This window comes from Psittacula echo (genome assembly GCF_963264785.1).
Source record: "Psittacula echo genome assembly, chromosome: Z".
In the NCBI taxonomy this organism is placed as follows: Eukaryota; Metazoa; Chordata; class Aves; order Psittaciformes; family Psittacidae; genus Psittacula; species Psittacula echo.
Genome location: NC_137742.1, coordinates 6143030 through 6167748, shown reverse-complemented (window position 1 = coordinate 6167748; position 24719 = coordinate 6143030). Strand labels below are relative to the sequence as shown.

General features: G+C 39.1%; 1 protein-coding gene across 1 annotated transcript in view; it reads right to left on the bottom strand.

The window, feature by feature from the left end:
* RIT2 (Ras like without CAAX 2) overlaps positions 1-24719 on the bottom strand; it is a gene marked incomplete at both ends in the record, with an annotated part of 187755 nt that overhangs the window by 127975 nt on the left and 35061 nt on the right. Inside the window, one exon of the mRNA XM_080638245.1 lies at positions 14196-14252. Within this exon, the coding sequence (XP_080494371.1) occupies positions 14196-14252 (57 nt within the window). The remainder of the gene's footprint in view (positions 1-14195; positions 14253-24719) is intronic.

The following is a 24719-nucleotide window of genomic DNA, read 5'->3' as shown; positions in this document are numbered from 1 at the left end:
GTGCTTTATAGTTCTGGATGAACAAACTCTTTTGCTTTAATGACACCAGCCAGATGGACACTTTACTCGCCCTTAAACATTATCAGGATCTATAGACTAAGAGTTGAGTTCCTCAGATTATACGAGTGGTTCAATCCAATGGAAGTGTGTATATGAATCTCTACTAAAAAAACTACAGTAGCTAAGAACCTAAGAAGGAGATGTTGTTCCAATTTTCTACAATAGGTTGATGTTTAGAGTATCACTGTAATCCTGGAGAGAGGTTTGAAGGGGTCAGAACTCAGAGTAAACTATACTGTTATGAGAAGAAGCACCCTTCATCTCCTTTTTGCCACTTCAGTTTATTAGATGGTTAAATCAGAGATCTGGTGAATCAGTGCAAGGCGAAGTGAGGATTGTCAGACTGAGTCAAATCAAAACCACCGTTGCTGAGATAGAGGTCTTCTGCCTGAATGAAGCTGATATAAATAAATAAATAAATAGCCTATTATGAGTAGAACAAACAAAAATATTTTAACAATGGTTTCTATTCTTGGCTGACTCTTTCTAGATTCTAAATATAGTAGATATGAAAGAAGTATAATAAAATTGTTTCATTATTATCATTATTACTAATATTACTGTTACAAAAAATATACCACAGAAATGTTTTTATACTGTCAGGTACGAGAAAAGGCTTTTCTTCCCCCCTAAATTTTAATCACTGTTATCATAACAACCACAAGGTCACACTTGTATACATTTTTGGCTAGTTTTCTTCTCTCTGTTTAGCAAATATGCAATTAAACTCAGGGGTATCTAGGAGGAACAGAAAGGTTGTATACTATGCTTGATCCTCCGTTGACAGTTTATTCAGTGAGATGGTAAGATGGCCAAGGCAGGAATATATCTTATTTCTAGCACAAAGAGAGATTATGGAGGATAATCATGAACCATTTAAGGGTAGTGGTGGTTTTTTTCATGTGAACATGCACCGTAGGTCTCTCACTGCAACACAATGGAGAAACGATTTTCTTTCCTGTTCCAGTCATGGTAAGCAGATGTTAAGCAGAGATTCTATAATTCCATGTTTGACAAAAAAACAGAATTGTTCATCTACTTACTTGCTTTCTGAAACAAGGGAGAAAGGGAAGACAGATCACCAGCCAGTTTATTAATTGAAGTAATTCAGATTAGGTAAATGCTCCAAATGAGAATATAAGGAGTAGAGCAATAAAAGATCAACAGTCAATCTAATCCATTTTTTGCTTTTGCAGAGTCACCCAAGGAATCCCACACAATGATTTTTGCTTGGCATATTTTCTCAGCTTCCACTTATTTGCACCTCAAAGGTCTTTCTAAGTCAAAGCAGAGTTTGTTCTTAACAACCCTTGATGGCTATTTTTCCCTCTAGTAGTTTACCCAAATGGTTTTTGAATCCATCTACATTTTTGGCACACTTAGTTATCAATATTCTTTTTCATAACAGAGATCAACTTGGGAAGGAATTCTGGCTCACAAACTGGTGTCTGAGAGCAACTCTCTATGAGACGGTGATTCAGTTTCTACATCTTGCTTGTCCCAGAAATAACAGGATCTCTTTTCTTCTCTTTCATACCCACCTATACTCACATTTCCATATATATGATTCCATACTATCCCTTTTGTCACTCTTGGGGCTTACAGAACTGTTTTTACTAAGGTGATTAAGATCACTAATGTGGTATACAACTGCTCTGTGTTGGGGTGGCTTAGTTTTCTTCTGGACTGCTGCTGAATCAGCTTGTCCAATGAATGCCAGAGCACCAGTAAGGGTGAGAGAAGGGCAGAGACGAAGAGTGGGAATTCGTCCTTTACCACACAAATTAGCTGTTAATTTGGCTCGTCTTAACTCACAAAACTAGAGTTTGCTGCAGAGCCTCCAAAATCTGTTCCTAGCAGGCGACAGGCCATTTATTATTCCTTGTTCACAATTTAGGGTACAGAAATTAGATAGCTCTACACTGAGTCTTCTCTATACACTATTTCATAGAATCATAGAATCCCAGGTTGGAAGGGATATCAAGGATCATATGATCCAACCTTTCTTGGCAAAGCCTGATCTAGACTCGATGTCCTAGCACCCTGTTCAGCTGAATCTTAAACTCTGGGGGATCCACCACTTGCCTGGAGAGATTATTCCAATGGCTAATTGTTATCACTGCAAAAAATTTTCCTCCAGTGTCCAACCCGAATCTCACCAGCGGTAACTTTTGCCCATTGCCAGATGTCTTTTCCATGTGACTCCTTGTAAAAAGGGAGTCTTTATCTTCTTCATAGCCACCCTTTAAATACTGGAACATGGTGATAAGTTCTCCCCTGAACCCTCTCTTCTCAAACAAACCCAGCTCTCTCAGCCTTTAGTTCCCTGAGACCTCACAGGTCTCAGAAGCTTAACTGTTGCTGCTGTGGGCTACCGCTGTGGCTAAAGTGGTTCTGGAAGCATAGCTGCTGTGTCAAGTTATCTAAGGGTGTATGGAATGACAGACACAGACAGCCAACTGCATTTCCAAGACTAAACTGCAAGCCTAAATGCTCTTCAAGGTGTTGTTTAACATCCAGCCTTTGAGCAGGTGTTTGATGAAACGGTAAGGGAGAAAATGACAAGTGTAGGAACACCTCTCTGGGCCACCCACTCCCTGAAAAGACACAGACTGCATCTGCGGGTGTGCTATGGTTTACATCAGTTTATATCAGGGATATTAGCAAAGGAAAATTATCACTTTAAGCACTGTTTCCTAGTCTTTGAAAATGCTATGTGACAGCGAGTTGTCACGTGGTGTAAACAGCCCTCAAATAATTACATAATGAGTTGCGTTTGTAAGAAAATATGAATGTGACAGAGCAGTAGCAGACATTAGGTATTTATCCAGGATGTTAGAGGTGATTCATCTTGAGAATGGACAGGAAAATGTGACTGGTTGCTTTGGTTATTTCTTGCATGAAGTCTGCAAACCTTTTGGGACTGAATAATTGGCTCATCAAAGCAAAATCCCAAGAAAAAGTTTAACAGCAGAGACAGAGAACGTTTCCCATATTTAGAACAGGGCCAAACTGTTTTACTGAGGAAAATATGATGTTCTCAACACAGGAAGGGGAAAGAACGAAAGGTCATCTTGACCTTAGAATGCATCTAAGTTAGAGGATATAGCTCATACTGAAATGCTGAGAGAAGATCCAACTATCATCAATCTGCTCTTTACAGGGAACTACCACCTTTTAAAAAAATCCTTTTCAAGATAAATAGGATTTTTTTTTTTTTAATCGTATTGTTTCCACCACATTGAGAACAATCTACTATGATTTTCTAATCTCCATTCTTCATGGCTTCAAACAATTTGTATTTCTCTTCATGGCAGGTTATCACAACAACACTAAGCAGAAGGTATTTTGTTGCCGCATTGATATCTAAACTAGCTGAGCAGATTAGCCACTTTTTGCATTCTTAATTTCTTACTACTACTCCCTCCTTTTTTATTCATGAGGGTTTGGGGTTTTTTAAGTCTTACAGTGGCAGCACCAATGCTACCAGACACATGCCAGTGGTCTCCTTTCTTTCGCTGCTTTCAACAAAGATGCTGCATGGCAGGTCACACTCTGCTATTTCCTTCCTTCACTGCAGGACATCTACCCAGGCACTCTGGGATATATCACTATGATCTGTGAAAGCCCTTGTTCTGACAAGTTGTCAGGGAAGGTACTGTAACTCACCTTCAGGCACTTGCATTTAGACAGCTACAAAATATGTGTCTACATTCAAGGTAGGTATCTAAAATCCCCTTACACTTAGTAGAAGTACAGATGCTGTTCATTCCCATACATGACTAATGCTGTTTGATAAACTCTCAGGAATCTTGCCTGGCTTTCCCTCACTGGATTAGGAGGGCTCTGGTGCTCCATAGGTCCTATGTCACATCCACAGTGCTACAGATGATGACAACACAAGACCTGTGGGAGATCCACAGCCTTCTGGATCACGATCCTGAACCAAAGCAGGATAGTGCAGCACATATCGAATGGCTCTCGAAGCCTGTGGTAAGGGAATTGAGCAAAAATCAACCTCCACTCATCTCTACTCCTAAATCTCTCTGAATTCTACGTAACTGGCACATAGATACACAGCTCATATATAAACATTTTAATTTAGGCGTTGGAATATGAGGTTTAACCCTAACATAGTAAGCATAATCTCTGTTTTCTCTTCCTTTTGTACATAAATCAAAATGCTTTATACAAAAGTGAGTATTAATCTCCTAACCTGATTAGGAGATTATGATGCAGATAATATCAACCTATAGAGAAATTAAAACTAATCATAAAACACAGGTTTAAGGATATGGTTCAAATGCATACACCAATTTTCTTCTATATTCTTCATTTCTCATTTTAAACAATGATGAGTATGGAATATAAACATAGGCATGTCTACACAATCAGACTGAATACACTTGGAGGCAGTCTTTGGAAACCAATTGTTCTGGTTCCAGGTCATTTTACGCAAGATGTTTATTCAGTCTCAAATAAGGCTATTAAATGTATAGAGAATGATGAATGAAAGGTGGTCCTCACTATTTATCTACTGATCACATGATTATTTTTTTTAAATAAAAATTTTAAAGCTCAAATCCAGTTGTGGCTTGTTCAGTCCAATCCAAGTATTTTATCTTCTATGGAAAAATGAGACTGAAATTAGGGATGGAATAGATGCATATACATGTTTTAGGTAACAGTAGAAAATATCTAGAAACACTCTGTACCCTAAAAATAGCACTTTTCAGGCAAGGCACCCCTCTCCCAATCTAATAGATGTGTCCCATCTTTGTCTTTTTTCACTCTGTCCTTACTAATGAATACCTAATGAATAATAATTTCCCATGATTTATCCTTTTCCATTATTGTACCTTGAAAACAGATACAGTATTCTTTATAACACAGACATTTCACACTATATAACCTTAGCGAATTTTAAGTCGCATTTTGTATTTTTTCTCAAATTCATCCCCACATTTCCACTATCTTATTAAAGATTAGTTTAACTGTGTTTTATTTGATACTTTGGTGAATGCATTACTTCGTTAGGAAACCTTATGGAAATTCATATGCTTAATGCTAGAGTGCCTCCCATCCCACACCCATTTCAATTAAAGTCTGACATTGACTCAGCCTTAATGCCCTCAACTGCTCATTTGACAGAGTCTCATGCAATGATATCTCACCAAAACAGGAAGCTGCTTTCGCATCTCGTTTGCATTATGTATTCATTTTCAGATTAGTCACATGTTTAATGAGCATCTTGGAGGCTGTCCAGTTTGCTACACTATGTCATGCTTCCTTCCCTGCCACTCTGCTTGCATTAACTCTCTGTGATATTGCCAAAGACTGTACAGAGTGTAAATTGCTCTTACCCATTTGTTCCAGAAAATGATCACATCCACTGCCACTTGGAAATTGTTCCCATTGTTGACTACAATTAAATATTAAATGTGTGTTGAAATAATTTCATTTTCAAGACGTGCTAAGCTCTGAAATTTTGCCTATGCACAGTCTAATACTAAAAAAAGAAAAAAAAAATAAAATTTGTCCTTCCTCTCCCCATTTACTTAGAAAAATAAATCAATTATGACTCAAAATTTTGGACTGCAATATTTGCAGCAGAACTAAAACACAATTGCTATTCCCACTTAGCATTAAATTCAAATTGACAGGATTAAAATTAGCAATTCAGGTAGCTTTTAAGTTTTTAATCAATGTTTATATTTTAAACAAATACTGACATGTATTTGTGTATTTATGTGTATGCATGTTTATTTATATCTGTTTCTAATGCCTACAGCTTGCATTTCTTGACATCAGGTTTTCAGACTAAGACAATCAGCTAAAATAAAGGACAGTTTCATACATCAGAAGGGACAATTTATTGTGATCATTTATTTTGACACCATGTGTCTGATGCCTGTAACACGCTGTACTTCTCAGAATAAATTCCTGTTGGAACAAAAATGCATTTGGAAGGACTATAGGTACTGTTTCTATAAACTATATACATAGAAAGAAAACCATGTAAATTAAGTCTAAATCTATTTGCATAGTTGGTTTAGGATCAGATTTGTTCACTTGAAATGTATGTATAACATACAAATCTATGAGCACATGCATTATGTAATGTAGCAACTGAAATATGGTTTGAACAAAAATTCTGCATCATCCTACAGTAGCAGCAGCTTTCAGTGATGAAGATGCCGCGTAATATTTCAAAAATGTCAGTGGATAACAGAAAAAAAAAAATTATGTACAAAGCACCATTCAATTTGAATTGTATATATCTACTATATATTGTTAGAGATTAAGTCACTGCAGAAACATTGGCAACATAATGCTGAGCCGCAATGAAAAGGAATGATAGAGAAAATCCATGTTCCTAGGGACTCACAAAAAAAGGAAAAATAACACTCTGGAATTTTAAACTACATAATTACTACTGCACAATGTTTAGGGTAAATTCCTAACTGTGTGTTTGGAGGGAAGCAAAAATTGGAAGGAGAAGCACATTTGGCAGCTTATTACGCTGAAAAAAACTCTTTTGTATTCTCTGGTCAGTAACAGCAATTTTTACCATAGCCTCATGATGGACTAGACAAAAGAGAAATATGTTCTCATCTTTATACTCCCTTTAAACATCACTGTTTTATCAGTTTACAGATGATGTATAAAATAAAAATAAGAAGGAAAAAAAAATCTAAAAACCTTCAAAAGCCAATTGCTCATGGGTATTCTTCTATGAAGCAAGAAATAGGTCAGAACATAAAATACATTCTTTATACCAAAAGAATTGAACTTCAGAACATTTCTCAGGATTGAAAGGATTTGGGCTTTTATGAAATAGAACATGAAAACCAGTTGGCAGCCATTTATTTTAAAGTCAAAGCAAAAACTGTTGTAGATTCCTTGTTTCAAGTATTTCATGTGTTGTTAGCTGATCATACAAGATGAGTGTGTGGATCTTCTGAGGTCAGTGTGTCCAGAGAAGTTCAGGACAGCTCATGAGCTTCATAAATAGGATACAAATTGCTAAGGAATGAAAGTAGTCTAAAATGCATGTAACACAAAGAATCTGTCTGTGGCTAGCTCCTTGTGACCTTTGAAGAATAACCTCTTATTTGACAAAATGCTCAATCCCTGGCAATGTTCAAGGCCAGGTTAAACAGAGTCTTGGATGACAGTCTAGTGTGAGGTGTTCCTGCCCATGGCAGGGAGTTGGAACTAGATGATCTTAAGTATTCTAAGCCTAACTATTCTATGATTCTACGATTCTATGAAATCCTGGCATCGCATAGTCTTGGGCCTGAATATGCCCATTCTGGATCACCTAATATTCTTTTAGACTGATGGGAAATAGTTAAAATATGCCCACTAGTGGATGTACAACAACAACAACAACAACAAAAGACAAATTCTGTGACTTGCAACCAGGGGATCAAAAGCAGTACACACAATCTCAACAGTATAAAATTTTCCAGTGTACTGAGATTTTAAAATATATTTGTTATTACAGGTCAGATAACAAATTATTCTTTCTTTTTGTCTTGGGGTTTATGTTCGATTTTGAGGGGTCATACGACAAACTTACCCAAAAAAGAAATGCATGTACTTAGCCCTAGATTACACTCTGCTGTTTAGTACATGTTTCAGAGCATAAATAGAATTAGGCCTTTCTCAGGATGTCCTCAGCATGTTCCAAGGGACAGAAGTGCTGAACAGACAAAACTCAGAGCTGTACTTCCAGTCCTGCCTCCAGCCAGCTGTGTGAGTTTGAATTCAATATTTCATTTCCCTGTTCTGTCTCTCCCTCTCTTTTCATCTATTTAGAGTGTTGGTTTTACAGAGTAGAAGCTGCCTCTTACTCAAGGAGACCTTCATCCTGATTAGGTCCTCTAGGCATTCCTGCATTATGTACTTACAATGCATCATAAGCTTTCCTTCTCTTTATGATTATCTATTATTCATATAGTGGTAGTGTCTAGAGACCAATAACTTAAAAGTATGACAGGATACAATATATGGATAAATACAGGTGGCAGATGGATAGTTAATAATAAAGATGGGTGTATGTACACAGCTTAATGGTGTCAGTAACTACTAATGTTCCTTTTTTCCAATTAGATCTAATGATTACTTTTTTTTCTGCATGCAACAAGTGAATTTGTAGCAACTGCATAGTAGTTTTGTCTTCTTTAGAGCGGACACATCACGTTCTCATTTTGTAGTATTTTCAATGGTTATAGAATTAGTAGTGGCATGAAGAGTTTATGCATCTTTTTTTTCGTCATTAAAATACCACAATTCACCAGGAATTAATATCCAGGAAATGTGCAATTCTGTAGAAATAACAAATTAAAAGAAACAGTACCATTAGTACTATTATTTATCATTAAATGTTACTGATAAATATTTACAATTAGATGCTTTACCTAGAAATGGGGTAATTTTATAGAGGTCAAACCTGAGTTTGAAATATCTGAATATTTCAAAGATAACAAAAAAATGTTCTTTTTTAATTCTTTTTTCAATTTTTATTTTTCAAGGCAATTTTTGTGAATTTTAATATTACCTCCCACTTTTCAGACCAAAACTCTGCCATCTTTTGTCTTTTGTTTAGTATAACTAAATATTACATATGGATAGTCCTTATAAATGCAAGGACTTTTTCCTGTAAGTAAAAATAACTAAGACATTATTAAATAAATGTTCAGTTCTGCTGATTTCTGTCTCAATGTCATATGCTTTTTTATTACATACATTTATATTAATAATTGTTATGGTGCCCACAAGATGCTCAACAGCAAGAAAAGAAGTCTTTTGACAACTCTTGACAACAGAGAGTCACAGTATTGCTCAGGTTGTCAAAGACCTCTGGAGATTGTCTGGTCTAAACCCCTGCTTAAGCAGGGCTTAGAGCTGGATGCCCAGGGCTATGTCCATACAGTTTCGAGTATCTACAAGGATGGAAGACTCCACAACCTTTCTGGCCCAACTGTGCCTGGGAGCCCACGGCCAGACACAATACTCCAGGTGTGGCCTCTGTAGTACTAAGTACAGAGAGGAAGGATCACCTCTCTCAACCTGCTGTCAACACTCCTCCTAATGCAGTCCAGCATACCATGAGCCTTCTTTGCCGCAAGGCCATATTGCCGGCACATGCTCAGGTTGGTGTTAGCTAGGAGTCTGAGAGGATGTGCACAGATGATACCCAATATAACAACAGGAATCCGGGTTGTTCCAGGCATTATTTGGGTTTATACTCTGAAAATATTCTCCCAATTTGTACACAGCTTAGAAGGGGGAGAAAAATTTTGAAACATTTTACTGAGACACAATTTTTGCCACAATTTTTTAGTTAACTGTTTTAGAAACAGAAAATCACTCAATCAGAATTCATCCCAGATCTCTTCCATCTCAGACTGTCCACTAGTACTCCAACTAAACAGACATGTAATGATCAGCATTTAAAGCGTATTTCAGTGTATTTCAGCTACATGTGAGTATTTATCATTACTGAAGTATATTAGGCAGGTAAGCTCAATGGAGTTAATAGTGTATGTGATTCAAAAGCACAACTCTATTATATTAAATTCAATACAATCATAGAATCACAGAGTAGTTAGGGTTGGAATGGACCTTAAGATCATCCAGTTCCAACCCTCCTGCCATGGGCAGGGACACCTCACACTAAACCATGCCACCCAAGGCCTCATCCAACCTGGCCTTGAACACCACCAGGGATGGAGCATTCACAGCCTCCTTGGGCAGCCCATTCCAGTGCCTTACCACCCTCTCAGTAAAGAACTTTTTCCTTATATCCAATCTAAACATCTCCTGTTTAAGTTTGAACCCAGCACCCCTTGTCCTATCACTACAGTCCCAGATGAAGAGTCCCTCCCCAGCATCCTTGCAGGCCTCTTTCACATACTGGAAGGCTGCTATGAGGTCTCCACGCAGCCTTCTCTTCTCCAGGCTGAACAGCCCCAACTCTCTCAGCCTGTCTTCATATGGGAGGTGCTCCAGTCCCCTGATCATCCTCGTGGCCCTCCTCCAGACTTGTTCCAACAGTTCCATGTCCTTTTTATGTTGAGGACACCAGAACTGCACACAATACTCCAAGTGAGGTCTCACGAGAGCAGAGTGGAGGGGCAGGATCACCTCCTTCGACCTGCTGGTCACACTCCTCTTGATGCAGCCCAGGATACGGTTGGCTTTCTGGGCTGCGAGTGCACACTGAAGCCGGCTCATGTTCATTTTCTCATCAACCAACACCCCCAAATCCTTCTCTGCAGGGCTGCTCTGAATCTCTTCTTTGCCCAGCCTGCAGCTGTGCCTGGGGTTGCTCTGACCCAGGTGTAGGACCTTGCACTTGTCATGGTTAAACTTCATAAGGTTGGCATCAGCCCACCTCACAAGCATGCCAAGGTCCCTCGGGATGGCATCCCTTTCCTTTAGCGTATCAACCGAAACACACAGCTTGGTGTCAAAGGGAAACTTGCTGAGGGTGCACTCAATCTCACTGTCCATGTCACCGACAAAGATGCTAAACAAGACTGGTCCCAAAACCAATCCCTGAGGGACACCACTTGTTACTGGTCTCCAGCTGGACATTGAGCTATTGACCACAACTCTTTGAGTGCAGCCATCCGGCCAGTTCTTTATCCACCGAGTGGTCCATCTATCAAATTGCTATCTGTCCAATTTAGAGACCAGGATGTCGCATGGGACAGTGTCAAACTCTTTGCACAAGGCCAGGTACATGACGTCAGCTGCTCTACCTCTGTCCATCAGTTCTGTAGCCCCATCATAGAAGGTCACCAAATTGCTCAGGCAGGATTTCCTCTTAGTGAAGCCATGCTGGCTGTCACCAACCAACTTGTTGTTTTTCATGTGCCTTAGCATACGTTCCAGGAAAATCTGCTCCAAGATTTTGCCAGGCACAGAGGTGAGACTGACTGGTCTGTAGTTCCCTGGGTCATCCATTTTCCCCTTCTTGAAAATGGGGGTTATATTTCCCTTTTTCCAGTCATCAGGAACTTCACCTGCCTGCCACGATTTTTCAAATATGATGGCCACTGGCTTAGCAACTTCATTCGTCAGCTTCTTCAGGACCCACAGATGGATTTCATCAGGTCCCATAGACTTGTGTACCTTTAGGTTCTTCAGATGGTGTCGAACCAGATCCTCTCCTACAGTGGGCCCAAGGTCTTCATTCTCACAATCTCTGCATCTGCCTTCCAGGACTTGGGTGGTGTGGTCAGAGCATTTGCCAGTGAAGATTGAGGCAAAGAAGTCATTAAGAACCTCAGACTTCTCCAAATCCAGGGTAGCCAGTTCTCCCGATAGCTTCAGGAGGGGGCTTACGTTGTTCCTTGTCTGTCTTTTATTTGCTATGTACCTATAGAATCCCTTCTTGTTGCCTTTAACATCCCTAGCCAAGTTTAATTCTAACTGGGACTTAGCTTTCCTAACCTGGTCCCTAGCATCCCGGACAACATCCCTGTATTCTTCTAAGGCTGCCTGTCCTTGCTTCCACCTTTTATAAGCCTCTTTTTTCCCCTCGTAGTTTCCTCAGCAGCTCCTTATCCATCCATGGAGGTCTCCTGGCCCTCCTGTTGCACCTCCTTCTAGTTGGGACACAAGACTCCTGAGCTTGCAGCAGGTGATCCTTGAATACTACAGTATTGGGCCTCCTGCCCTCTAGGGCTGTATCTCATGGAACTTTACTATCTCTACCTTGCTCTGAGCATTTATTATAGGTGGTGACAACTGACTGGGTGTGTTGGGATGGAATGATGCCCCCCTCCCACAACACATCTAGTTTAAAGCCTCCTTTGACCAGTCTGGCAAGTCTCCTACCAAAACCGCTCTTCCCCTTCATTGTCAGACCAGCTCGACCAGCCCCCAGTAGACCTGGCCTCCCAGATTGAGTCCCATGTTCTAGATGCCCAAACCCCTGACTACGGCACCATCCTTCTAACCATTTATTAACCTGGCTAATCCTCCTAGCCTTTTTAAGATCCTCCTCTTTATCATGGAGAATTGATAAGACTATCTGATCTCCAGAGCCCCTAACCACCTCTCCCAGGGCTCTGTAGTCCTTCTTTATGTTCTCCGGGCTACTGCTATCTATATCACTAGCACCCACATGGATCACTAGAAGTCAGCAATAGTCAGTGGGCCTTACTAGAGCAGGCAGCCTCTCTGCAACATCCCTGATCCCTGCCCCTGGTAGGCAACACACCTCCCTTGAGACTGGATCAGGCTGACAGATGAGTGCCTCTGTGCCTTTCAAAGTAGAGTTCCCTACCACTATGACCCGCCGCTTTTTCCTGGCAGCACCAGTAGAGATCTTCTTTACCAGTGCACCAGCCAGTTGTTCCTGCTGCAAGTGTGTTTTCTCATTAGCCCCTGCAGGACAGCAAAGCGGTTCTGGGTGGGTCGGGACAACAGCTTTAGGAGGAAGCCCCTTGCTTATAATTGTCCTCTTCGACCTTTATTTGTTGTTTTTTTTGTTGCTGTTTCCCAGCTTCCTGGGTTAACAGCCTCCTCCTTTCCTCCATGAGCTGCAGGGGACACTTGAGGCCCCTGCAGAGTTTGGGCCTGGAGCACGCAGTGCTGCTGCCTCTCATCTTCCCTGACATCTTTCAGTCTGTTGACAGCGTTCCCCAGCTCAGCCACCTGCTGCAGGAGGACCTCCACCAGGGAGCACCGAGTGCAGCCCTGCCCCCTGGGCACCCTCCCCTCACGAGACCAGTGCAGGCACTCTCTACACTCCCAGCTCTGCACTGCAGCCTCCCCTCTCATCGGCTCTGTCTGGGTGCCTATGCTGGCCACAGCCGGGGCAGGCAGAGCAGAGCTCCCAGACCAGGCCCCGGCAATAAAGCGAGTGCTCACCACCCCGCTCGCCTGCCCGTGCAAACTGCCTCGACCCGCCCTCTTTGCCCGCCCTTGTCGCTCCTGCTTCCTGGCGCGGGTTTTCAGCCAGTCAGGGCCGGTGCCGCCCCTCCTGGCTCCGCCCCCTGTGAGTCCCTGCTCGCCTCAGCTGAGCTGCCGGCTCCTGGGCTAGTCGTGTTGAGGACCTGGGGCTCCCTCGGTGGCTCTTGCTGCTCTGAGTTGAGGCTCCTGGACGCTGAGCTTCCCCTGCTCAGGTGTTGAAGGAGTCATCTCTCAAGCTACCCACCTCAGCAATTGACCCAATCTTACTAACACAGTTTAGTTAACTTGTTTACACCCAGTTTAACTTACTTGTCCCTTGTTGATCCCCTCTACTAAACACAGTGTGTCTATAAAGGCTGGGATAAAGTCCTAAGAGTGTTAGCCCTTTCCATGTTCCTCATCATTATGCCACTCAGCAGCAGCCCTACATTTTTCCTGCCCTTCAGTTCCTACCAGTGTGCCTGTAGAAACCTCTGCTTGCCTTTTATATCTCTCAAAAGTTTCAACTCAAGCAGCACTTTGGCCTTCACAATCCAATCCACTCATGCCCAAGAAATACTTCCATGCTGATCTCTGGGATACTGTCCCCAAATCTCATCATACTGTATATGTTGTTAACTTTTCTATTAGCTTTTCATGAAGGTCTCCTGGCCCTTCTGCTGCACTTCCTTCTAGTTGGCTGGCAACACTCCTGAGCTTGTAGCAGGTGATCCCTGAATATCAACCAACAGTCTTGTGCCCTCTCTGCCCTCTAAGGCTATATCCCATGGAATAAATGCCGCTTGAGTTTTCTAGAAAAGGCTAACTGAGAGTTTAATAATGAAAAACAGTACTAAAATAACAGAACTTTCAAAAAACACACTTCATACTGGAGTTTTCATATGATTTTAATATTAGATTTTTTTCTATCTTGTAACTTTTTGGTTTGTATTTTGTGATTATAATTGCATGGACATCAGTAGCTATAGAGCATGAAGGCACAAATCTGTTGGAAGAGATTTTGTACAAAACATTTCAGGTAGATATAACTATGGTATAATGCAACCATGAAACAATGTCATTGTTATCACAAAATTAAGGATTAGTTTAAAGTTTACAAATCTTGTTTCTATTTAATGTTATTTAGGAGGAACTTCTCATGTATGGCAATCTCAAATAGGCAAAGAAATTGAAAGAGATGGAGAATAATCTCTACTCACCTATAGTTGGATCATGATAATCAGGGAACCGATGACTTATGAACTGCATTGTCATTGCTGGAAAAGAGAAGGAGAGATGGAAGAAAAAAAAATGATACTTCTGTCTTTAAATTACAACAGGGAGAATAACAAGCTGAGAATTCACTCATACAAATATCAGCTTAGAAAGTGAGTCAAAAGCCTTTTTTACGTCTACAGCTGCAAGAACACATTGATATTACAGTGGTAACTAAGAACTGATAAATGGAAAAATATGAATTAATTTTTTTTATTTATTTTAGTTTCTTTTTAAAATTTATCAATTGTTGTATTAAAATGGTTCATCTTTTTAAAACTTGATAAATGCTTTTAAACTGATTTTGTATACAGATTAAAATTACCATGAAGAAAACAGAGAAAATAATTTACAAAGGTTATTTGTAAAAGTTTTCATGATGTTGCAATATGCCACTAACTGCAGAATGTGATTTGACATCTGGTGCATTTTAGGAATACCCTACTCATAAAACTTGATGTATCAGACAAATAATTTGTTAACCATCAAGAACTTGGCTTCTTCCAAACATATTGGTTTATGACTGACTAGTACCTATTTTCCAAATTTTTAAGAAAGTTACACAAGTCTTCAGAAAATTGCTTTGCATAATTTAGAACAGATGGTATTCTGGAAATTGCATCCCAATTTATACAGAAAACCAGAAGCATTCATACCCTGTCCAACCACAAGTTTCCAGTATGACATCTAAAGTTCATGGATTTTGAATAAGCATGAAAGCAGGCTGGGGTATTCAGCAGTCTCAGTAACACCACGTTATCAGAACAACATGGGAAGTTATGTTATCTTTGTTGTTTTCCTTCAGGAATTTAAATCTCATCTCATTTGAAAAAATAAGTTATCTGCCTAAGACTGAGAGCTGTTAAAAGTCTTTCAGAAGTGAAATAGGTGAATTCCAATTGAACAGTAGGGAAAAAAGAGGGAAAAAAAAAAAAAAAAAAAGAGACCCTTTTTTTTTTAATATTGCTTGATTTTTAAGCCGATTCCACTATTTAAATTTTTTATGTTTTTGTTGTGTTTTGTTTTTTTTTTTTAATGCCTGCATTAAAATGCCTCTTTAGCTGCTATGTGGATGGTTGTTTAAGAAGTATCCCACCTGAATGATAACTACCAGTCACAACACCTTAAATCAAACATGAGCTTCTGTCCCATGTCTTGAACATCTCAGTTACCTTCAAGTAGCAGAAGTTATGAACAAGAAGTGTGACTTCTAAAAATTATGCGTACAAATATGCCCATATTTAAACCAGCACTGTTTTAGTTTAATGTTTGTCCTCCTTATATTTTCCATAATCAAGGGGTTAAGGTGATAGTTTTACAAAATAATACAGGCAAGGAGTATTAAACATTTACTACCATGTTAATAAATTATTACATCTTTAGTGTAGGCAAATATAAACGTTAAGAAGCAGCATTATAAATTCATAGTAACTCAAGAGAGGGTAACAGTGTAAAAGAAGCTCATTCAGTCCATACATACTATAGAGGAATAAACCTACATATAGTGACAGTCTTGTCTTCTGTGTCTGTTATCTGTTATCAGTTGCACTACTTTCAAGTACTGTGTATGTTTGGACACTTTCATTTTCAGGACACCTGATTTTTTAATCACAACAGCTTTTTAGGCACCTCCATCTGATAACTGTTGGTGGTTTATGAAGAATAAATTGATGTCTGATGTGATCTGCCTAGTTTCCTCTAAGCAGAGGCAGCTAGCAGAGCTAATGTTCATATGGTTTATGCCCACAAATTCTGAGCTTTCTGAGGGCCTGTACCACAAATGAGTTTGATTTGTTTCACTACCTGCTGCTTTTTCTTGCCAAGCATTTTATTTTTTCAAAAAAGCAAGCTACTCTGTTTCTGATCTAATTCTGTTTCCTTCTGGAGCTATGCCTGCATCACAAAATCTGTTGTCACAAATGAAACAGAAATTCTCAGAGGACACCCAGGCCTCATGGTAGGTATTTTTCCTGTCTCCTAAGACAGCCCAAAATCATAGGTCAAAACATCATTCATACCCTCATTAAATCCACAGGATCTAAGAGGACTAAAATTATTTGGAAGAAGCATACTGACTTTCTACTGTAATAGCCACATGTTAGCCACTAGGACATGTAAAATTAATGTCTTACGAACTACACCATGTGTGTGAATATGCAGCATCAAAACTTTAACAAGGCTGCAAACAGTGCTTTAGAGGAAGATCAGAAGAGGAACTTATCTTGTAATGTTGAGTGCAGCAATACGGACTGATCACAGTCTCAGTCCACAGCTCTACATGAGCTGACTTAGTTATACATAAAGTCAATCTGGAGAGGTACAGAATCTGTGAACAGTGTTCAGAGAAGTACTTCTACATAATGACTGAAAACACCTCACAGTTAGCTGGCCAGGGAAATGGTGAATTAAACCTTCTTTTTGCATGCATTTTGTTCCACAATTTTGTTAAGAGCTCCTCCTAATCACCAGCATAGGGAACCTCTTTGGTGCCTGTCACCACGTGCACCATCTAATTAAATTAACAACATAACCAAAACAGGTTATGTTTTTTTCCTCAGACAGAAGGAATTGAGCTACATTGATCTTTTTAATCACTGAATTACAACATAAAATAAGGAAACTGGGGTATAAGAGGTGAGAATTGCAACCCATCTTTCTCGGTGTATGCTTTGAAACAAGAATTTGCATTTTCTGTTAAATCCTATTGCACATCACTGCAGCAAGCATTTTCAGAGCAGGCTAACAGGCCACCTCTTCTAAGGGAACAAAACAATTAACTTTGGGCTTCAAATAACAGACCCCTTATTCCATGAGAATGGAGGACAATGAAGTCTCAAAACATCAGATCTGATGTATAACAGCAACTGTGCCTAGATTTACCAGATATTCCAGTCTTGGCTCCTTGACATACAGAAACTAGTCCTGAATGACAGTTGGAAGCTGGTGGAACACTTCCCAGAGCAAAAGAGCGAGCTATGGCATGAAACCACACAGCTGAAGCCTTGGGAATTGGACCTGTTTATAACAAGCTTTGTCTGGGCTCCCCAGCAGGACAGAAGCCTCAGTGGAATATAATGTCTTCTTCATCAGCAGTAATTTTCCAGAGCAAATTAATTTTGGAAAATAATACCAAAATGGTATAGGTATTCCATGCTTCTTTATGAAAATATTCTTCCTGCTTCCTCCTCTTCTCCTTACCCATTATCCTTTCTTCTATGTAAATTAACACTCCCAACTAACAAATCCAAACCGTCATTAGCTATTATTGTGACCATTTTCCTTTGGAAATCCAAATTATACAGCTTCAGATTTTTATGTATGTATAAATCAGAGAATTTAAACTTTAATTTATGCCACACACAAAGCATTGCATCAAAATGTGGCTTTAAAGCAGGGTATTAAAACAGAATAAATGGATAAAAAAGGTATTTGAATAAATACATGTAAAAGCAGAGTCAGTAAAAAAAGGGTAAAAAACCAAACCAAGACAAAACCTTTTGATCCATAGCAGATATTGTGAAACCTTTTGAATTGCAAGTTGCCTGAAAATTTTCAATGAATATTTTATAACACCGTGAAGATCATTCCATTTGCATGGGACATGCACATCACATGGCAACTATGATAAGTAAAACGATCATTGTTTCAGATGAATAGTATCTTCTTTATATTCATCTGTGGCTAAGCAAATGCAGATTGCCTCAGTTGAATAAACGTAGGCCTGATATACAGGAGCAGCTATGTAACTTTAAAGTTCTCTTGTGTTTTAAAAATAAAAAAGGATTTCAGACCTTGCACTTAATTTTTAGTTGTTTCCAATCATGCTTATCCAATGTTCATTAACTATTAAAGGTATGCATGATACCCATGCTGACACTGAAATGTATGTTTTCTTTGAATAATAAACTTCAGTCTTGGCTGCTACTTTCAATATAATTTCTACTCCCTTTCTGATAATATTTTTTTTTTGCCTCCCAGTAGGAAATACCTTGCTTAGGAAAAGGCTGAGGTTGTATTTTTATTCTGAAGCACTGTTTTTATCAGTGCAACAATATTAAATTTCATGTATAGAAGGTATCAACTTTTTAGAATGTGTTTGTACAGGCCCACAGGCCAACAGAGAAAATGCTTAGATACCCATACAGTTTTGAGAAAAGTTATGAGTAGAATCCTACTGTCCTTCTCATTTTTTCTGAATTTGATTTATACCAACAACTTTGAAAATAGTCCTATAACTATTTTTCAAGGCCAGAGAGTATGTTGTGAGCTAACACAATACTCTTTATGGTAATAGTATCCATGATATGAATATCTTGTCTTGAGCTTCCTATCCCTCTTTATTCTACTAAGAACTTCCACATATTCATACTCTCCTGTTTCCAAAAGAATCTTTACCCTCGTCACAAAATCCTACACTTAAATAGTCTAGGAACAAGAACACAGTAGTTGCAACTCAGGGATCTGTGATTCCATATGGCTGATTCAGTTTAGTTTAGTTTCACTATTCCAGTGGATCTTTAACTTCTGTTCTTATAAACATTGAGGTTTTGAATGTACCAGCACAGAAGATGGACTTAAAAATAATATAATATGATAAAGTCAGTGGTTTTACAGATTAGTTGATGAGGCTCATGAGAAAAGAAGAAAGCACATACATCTCATTAGCATAGAGAAGGTAGCAAAGAAGTTATGGAGTCTAAGAACAGCATAACATGTTCATACGAAAAGACTGGCACATAACAGAAGAAGCAATAAATACATTAAAAGTTTAAGTGACATCCTTGTCTCTATCAATCTGTAAAATCAAATATCTTTCTAAGAACATGCCCAGGGCATGTTAAACATACCTGATTTTATTCTTTTGATAAAGTGTTTATATATATATGAAGATGTAAAAATGTTACAATATCAAAGTCAGACTATTTCAGCAACCAGACAGGCATTTTTCACTACTATTTTATCTCTGAAACACTGGATAGTTTTAACAGTTCTGGTCTTTCTGATGGTTTCAAACCCCCAAGACCCTAAGTATTATCTAAAATGTATGATCTTTTCAAATGTTCATGCCCCAAAATTGGAATGTTGACTTCTGTTGCACTGGCTTGGAAAAATGACAAAACATCCTTGCAAGCAACTCTTTCGGAGCTCATTCCTGAAATTTTAGATTGACTTGTCAAGTAAAAAGTAATCTGCAATCATTCTTCTGCCCACTGAATCTTATCAAATAGGCTCCGTAATAACAATGTGCAAACATATGCATGATGAACAGCAAGAGGTGAAGACAGTAGTTTTTTTCCAAAATTTTATCTACTGTCTGACTTGATTTAATACTCACAGCAACTCTGAGTAGCTGGAAACACCAATAATGCCAGAATATCTTAAGGGGGAGAGGGGAAGGAAAAGAAAAAGTTGGAAAAAATCTAAATACAATCTGAGGAAGATTTCATGTATGTTCAGTTTCTGAAAGTTTCATAAATCATGGTAAAACACTAATAATAACAAAAGCTATTAAAGTTAAATGGAAATTTTGCTGTGAAATAAATGGGGGATGCTAGCTATGGATAAGTTCAAACTACAAGTGAGAAAATATTTCTAGCCACCAGATGAGGGATTTTCTGAAACATAATTCAAATATAGATGGAAAATGCAAGAAACCTCTTTGATTGTAAGATGCTTTCTACATGAAAGGACTGCCTTGAATCACTGACACAGAGGCTCTTTTGGAGAATTTCCTCTGTATTCTCACTTTCAGGTGGGAATAACATTAATTTAATATATGACATTGTAAAATAGATAGCATCTATAATCAGGTCTTCAAATAACATCACTGACGGAAATGAATGTTTGCTTTCCTAAAATGCTGCATGCTTTTGATCTCAAACATTTTATAAAGAGCTTCTTGCTTTCCAGAGATAAGTTTCCATATAAGATACTGCTTTGTAATAACAAGGGATAACTTAAATGATACTGTGCTTATGATACACTTGTTTAGGGGAGAGGATCTGAGAGGTCTTCATATACGATCTTAGAATCATAGAACGGTTAGGGTTGGAAAGGACCTTAAGATCATCTAGTTCCAACCCCCCTGCCATGGGCAGGGACACCTCACACTAAACCATGCCACCCAAGGCCTTATCCAACCTGGCCCTGAACACCGCCAAGGATGGAGCATTCACAGCTTCCCTTGGCAACCCATTCCAGTGCCTCACCACCCTAATAGTAAAGAATTTCTTCCTTATATCCAATCTAAACTTCCCCTGTTTAAGTTTGAACCCGTTACCCCTTGTCCTATCACTACAGTCCCTAATGAAGAATCCCTCCTCAGCATCCTTGTAGGCCCCCTTCAGGTACTGGAAGGCTGCTATGAGGTCTCCACACAGCCTTCTCTTCTCCAGGCTGAACAGCCCCAACTCTCTCAGCCTATCTTCATACAGGAGGTGCTCCAGTCCCCTGATCATCCTTGTGGCCCTCCTCTGGACTTGTTCTAACAGTTCCACGTCCTTTTTATGTTGAGGACAATCCATGCAGTGAAAGCATCTTGCTGTTTTGAACAAGATGTGTTGCACTTCTGAGGTACTACACTGTTATCTTTTTTCCTACTCCTTACTGAGAAGTCTGACAAAACTGCAGACATTTGTATCGGATGACAGCTTTCCAGGTCACAGAGTCAATGCAATTTTAGTACACAGTCTATTTCTTCTCATTATTGGTATTATCTTTCTATATGTATGCTGCATTTACATCACAGTACATTTTAGAAGAAATAAATGACAGCAACAGTCACTTGAACCAAAATGAAGGGAATTAGAATGATAAAATAATGTTGTTACATTTAAGCGCTTCACGTAAGTGTGAACCAAAATCATCAAATACCTACAAGGTCAAAGGTGTGAGAGGTTGGTTGATGTCAGTGGAGAGAAGATCACCCAAAACAGCAATCTTCTATGATGACATGTAGCTAACCTGAGTAGATGGAAGACCAAACCCCTTATCTGGAAGAGCATGTGAACGACCTGCCTCATGCTGAAATCAATGGGATCACCCATTTCACATTGTTGAGCTATGTGTTGGGTTACATCTGATCAATGAACATTCAGAGTGGCTGAACATTCTGTCTAGAGAAGGAATAAGACAAGTTTATGAGGAGTATCTACTTTGGTCAAAGATACAAATGAGAAGAAGAATGATATCTAATGCAGGTTATTACAGAATTTTATGAAGAGTACAGGGAACCTAAATATGGATACAAGGCAATAATATCTAGCAATAAGATATTTTTGCAAATTGAGTAGACCTGACTGTATGATTGTCCTATGACGTGGTAAATGGCAAAGTGTATTGCTGGATTAACACTTGGATTTTTTAAAAACTCATTCTAATAAACTGAACAATCCCACTCCACGATAAGATACTCTTATCTTCATACTGCTGGAGGATATGAAGACATTCAAGCAGAATTATTTGTATTTTTTATTTTGTTCATATGTTCTTCCCAAAGCAACCACTACCAGTTAGATTTACTAATAGGATACCAGCCTAAAGGCACCTTTGTTCTGATCCAGTGTAGCCATTTTTTACATTGTTATTCCCTGTAAAAAAACATGATGAGAGCTTTACCATACCATTTTAGGAAGGAATGCTGCAAAGACTGTGAGCAGTTAGGTGTTACAATGCATTATTTATTGAGCTTTGGCGATGAAATGAAGGCAAGCCAAATTTTATTTCTGTGTTGAGTTAATTTTGGTAAAACACAGATGCTTGCTATACAACAATCTATTGGATAAGTAGGCTACTGATAAAGCATTGCTTTTAATACTGCTTTTTGCTGAAGTGATAGGTGTTCTGTACACCTGTCGAAGCTGAAGGCCACAGTAAAGAGTAGTAAGCATCAGAAGGCACAGTCTTAAAAGCCAGAAGACATTTATTGTAAGTTTGTCTTGTTAGACAGGGTGGTGATCTGCTGGAGGCTCTGCAGCAGGATCTGAACAGGCTGAATCATTAGGCTGTTGCCAGTGGTAAGAGGTCCAACAACGTAAAGTGCCAGGTCCTACACTTGGACCACAACAACCCCATGAACCGCTCCAGGCCTGGGGAAGAGTGGCTGGAAAACTGCTCATGGAAAAGGACCTGGGAGTGCTGACTGATGGAGCTGAACATGAGCAGCTTGTGCCCAGGTGACCAAAGATGCCAACAGCATCCTGGCCTGTATCAGCACCAGTGTGGCAGCAGGGCCAGGGCAGTGGTTGTCCCCCTGCACTGGGCACTGGTGAAGCCGCACCTCGAATCCTGTGTTCAGCTCTGGGCCCCTCACTACAAGAGAGACATTGAGGTGCTGGAGCGGGGCCAGAGAGGAGCAATGGAGCTGGTGCTGGGCCTGGAGCACAAGTGTGATGGGGAATGGCTAAGGGACCTGTGAGGTTTACTCTGGAGAACAGAAGGCTCAGGGGGGACCTTATCGCTCTCTACTTTTACCTGAAAGAAAGATGGAACCAGGAGGTGGCTGGTCTCTTCTTCTAAGTGAAAAGAGATAGGACAAGGGGTAATGGCCTTGAGCTGGGCCAGGGGAGGTTTAGACTGGATATTAGGAACAATTTCTTCACTGAAACGGTTGTCAAGCTGCATTTCCTTTTTTTGAAAAAGCATAATACACAAAACTACACAGGAAGCATGCTGAAGTAAGTTTCAAAGTAAAAACAAAACAAAATAAACTTTAACATTTATAGTGATTGAAGAAGGAGAGCTAGTCGTGTTGTTCAGACTGCAGAACAAGAGAAAGACTTGTTCATACAGTTTTGTACTTGCTTTGTTTTTGGAACCAGCTTGAATTAATAATTAAAAATCACTAATCTCAGAGTATCTCTCAGCTGCTTTTTCTCACAAGCATTAGATACAAAAATATGAGTTACCACTATTTATCTTTAAAGTGTGATCAGTAGAACAAAGACAATTACTAGGTACTTGTAACAGCTTTCCAGCAGGGACTGAAAGGCAAAAAGAGAAACTTCAGAAAAATTCATCATGGACTTGAAAAACTTTCAGTGAAACTGAAGCAAACGTGTTCTCACTGCCAAAAGGCTCCATGTCTTCTGAATCAGCATAATTCTAGTGTGAAATGGTTGTACTAAAATTTTCTGACTAACATTAATACCTACATCCAGACTCAGGTCCTGGTGTAATATAAGAAAGCAGAATGCACTGCGTTGTAAAATTCATATTAAAAGTCTGTTTGGTGTTTAAGGAATCAAGGAAGCAGACAAGAGTTGTATATATTCCCCATATAAGAGAGACATCATCATAATGTTATACAAATTAACTATAATGACAAGGTATATTGCTACCACTTATGCACCATTTCATCCATAGTGTATCCCCGACCTCTACCAGAAAGGTCTCCCATGAAAATACTGAACAGCCCATACCCCGCTTAGCTTATGTGACTTGACAAGATGCATTAATAAACAGAAATTACTTCTGGTAAATGCTGCTATTAGCACATTTTCCCACTGTGTTTCTTCCATCAAGTTAAAATCAGTGAGATAAAATAATGCGTCTTCTACTGTACTTCAGACAGAAAATCCAATGGTAACTTAAGCCTTCCATTAGTGAGCAATCCAAAATGTAATGACATAAAAAGGTTCTAAACCAGACTGTAATATAATGTGATTTTTAAAATAGAATACATTAAATAAAGCTAGAAAGACTCAATCTTCACGTATTACTTCTGAGAACAATACAGTCTACCTTGAACCATTACAAATAAACATGTTTCAATTAAAGTCAGTGGATAAACATCTTAATTTTACAAAGGAACTACAGCAAATGAGAAAAATACAGGGTAGGGTTTTTTATAAGTGAGCCCTTGCAGCTACCAGTCTCAAGCATATTTAGCTCACTGTGAAAAAGACTTTAAAGAAAGGATAGTCATTTAAATCCATGGAAAGAAACCTCTCAGCAACCACCATTTATGTCTCCCTCCCTGTTTTTTAGCTGCTGACATGTTTCCATGCAATGATAACTTCAGATGCTCTGACTTGGTTTACTGCTGTTTCAGGAAGTCGTAAATTGACATTGTTTGTAGCTTTTCCTAACATAAACTAGTGGTTAGTTCCTGTGATACCTTCTACGCGAAATTATACCCCATACATCAAGCAGTGATGAACTGGCAGTGACAGCAACTGTATTTTTTTGAGAGTGGGAGAACAGTTGTTCTGTAATGTGGCACCAACTTTTCTGTACTTTAAACCTATGGTCTGGAAAATTGATGGCACATCAAAGAGGATGATACAACTCTTCCATTTAATCCCTCACAGAAGTCTTATTCAGGATTAAAACACAGCCTAGCTTTTTGTTGTTGTTGCTGTTACAAATGCAAGGGTTTTTCACTATACCAGTTACAGTGAAGCAGAGGATAACATCTAGGATCACAGACATTGAAGGCACCCAAGTCTCTTCAACTTAGCAGGGTTTTT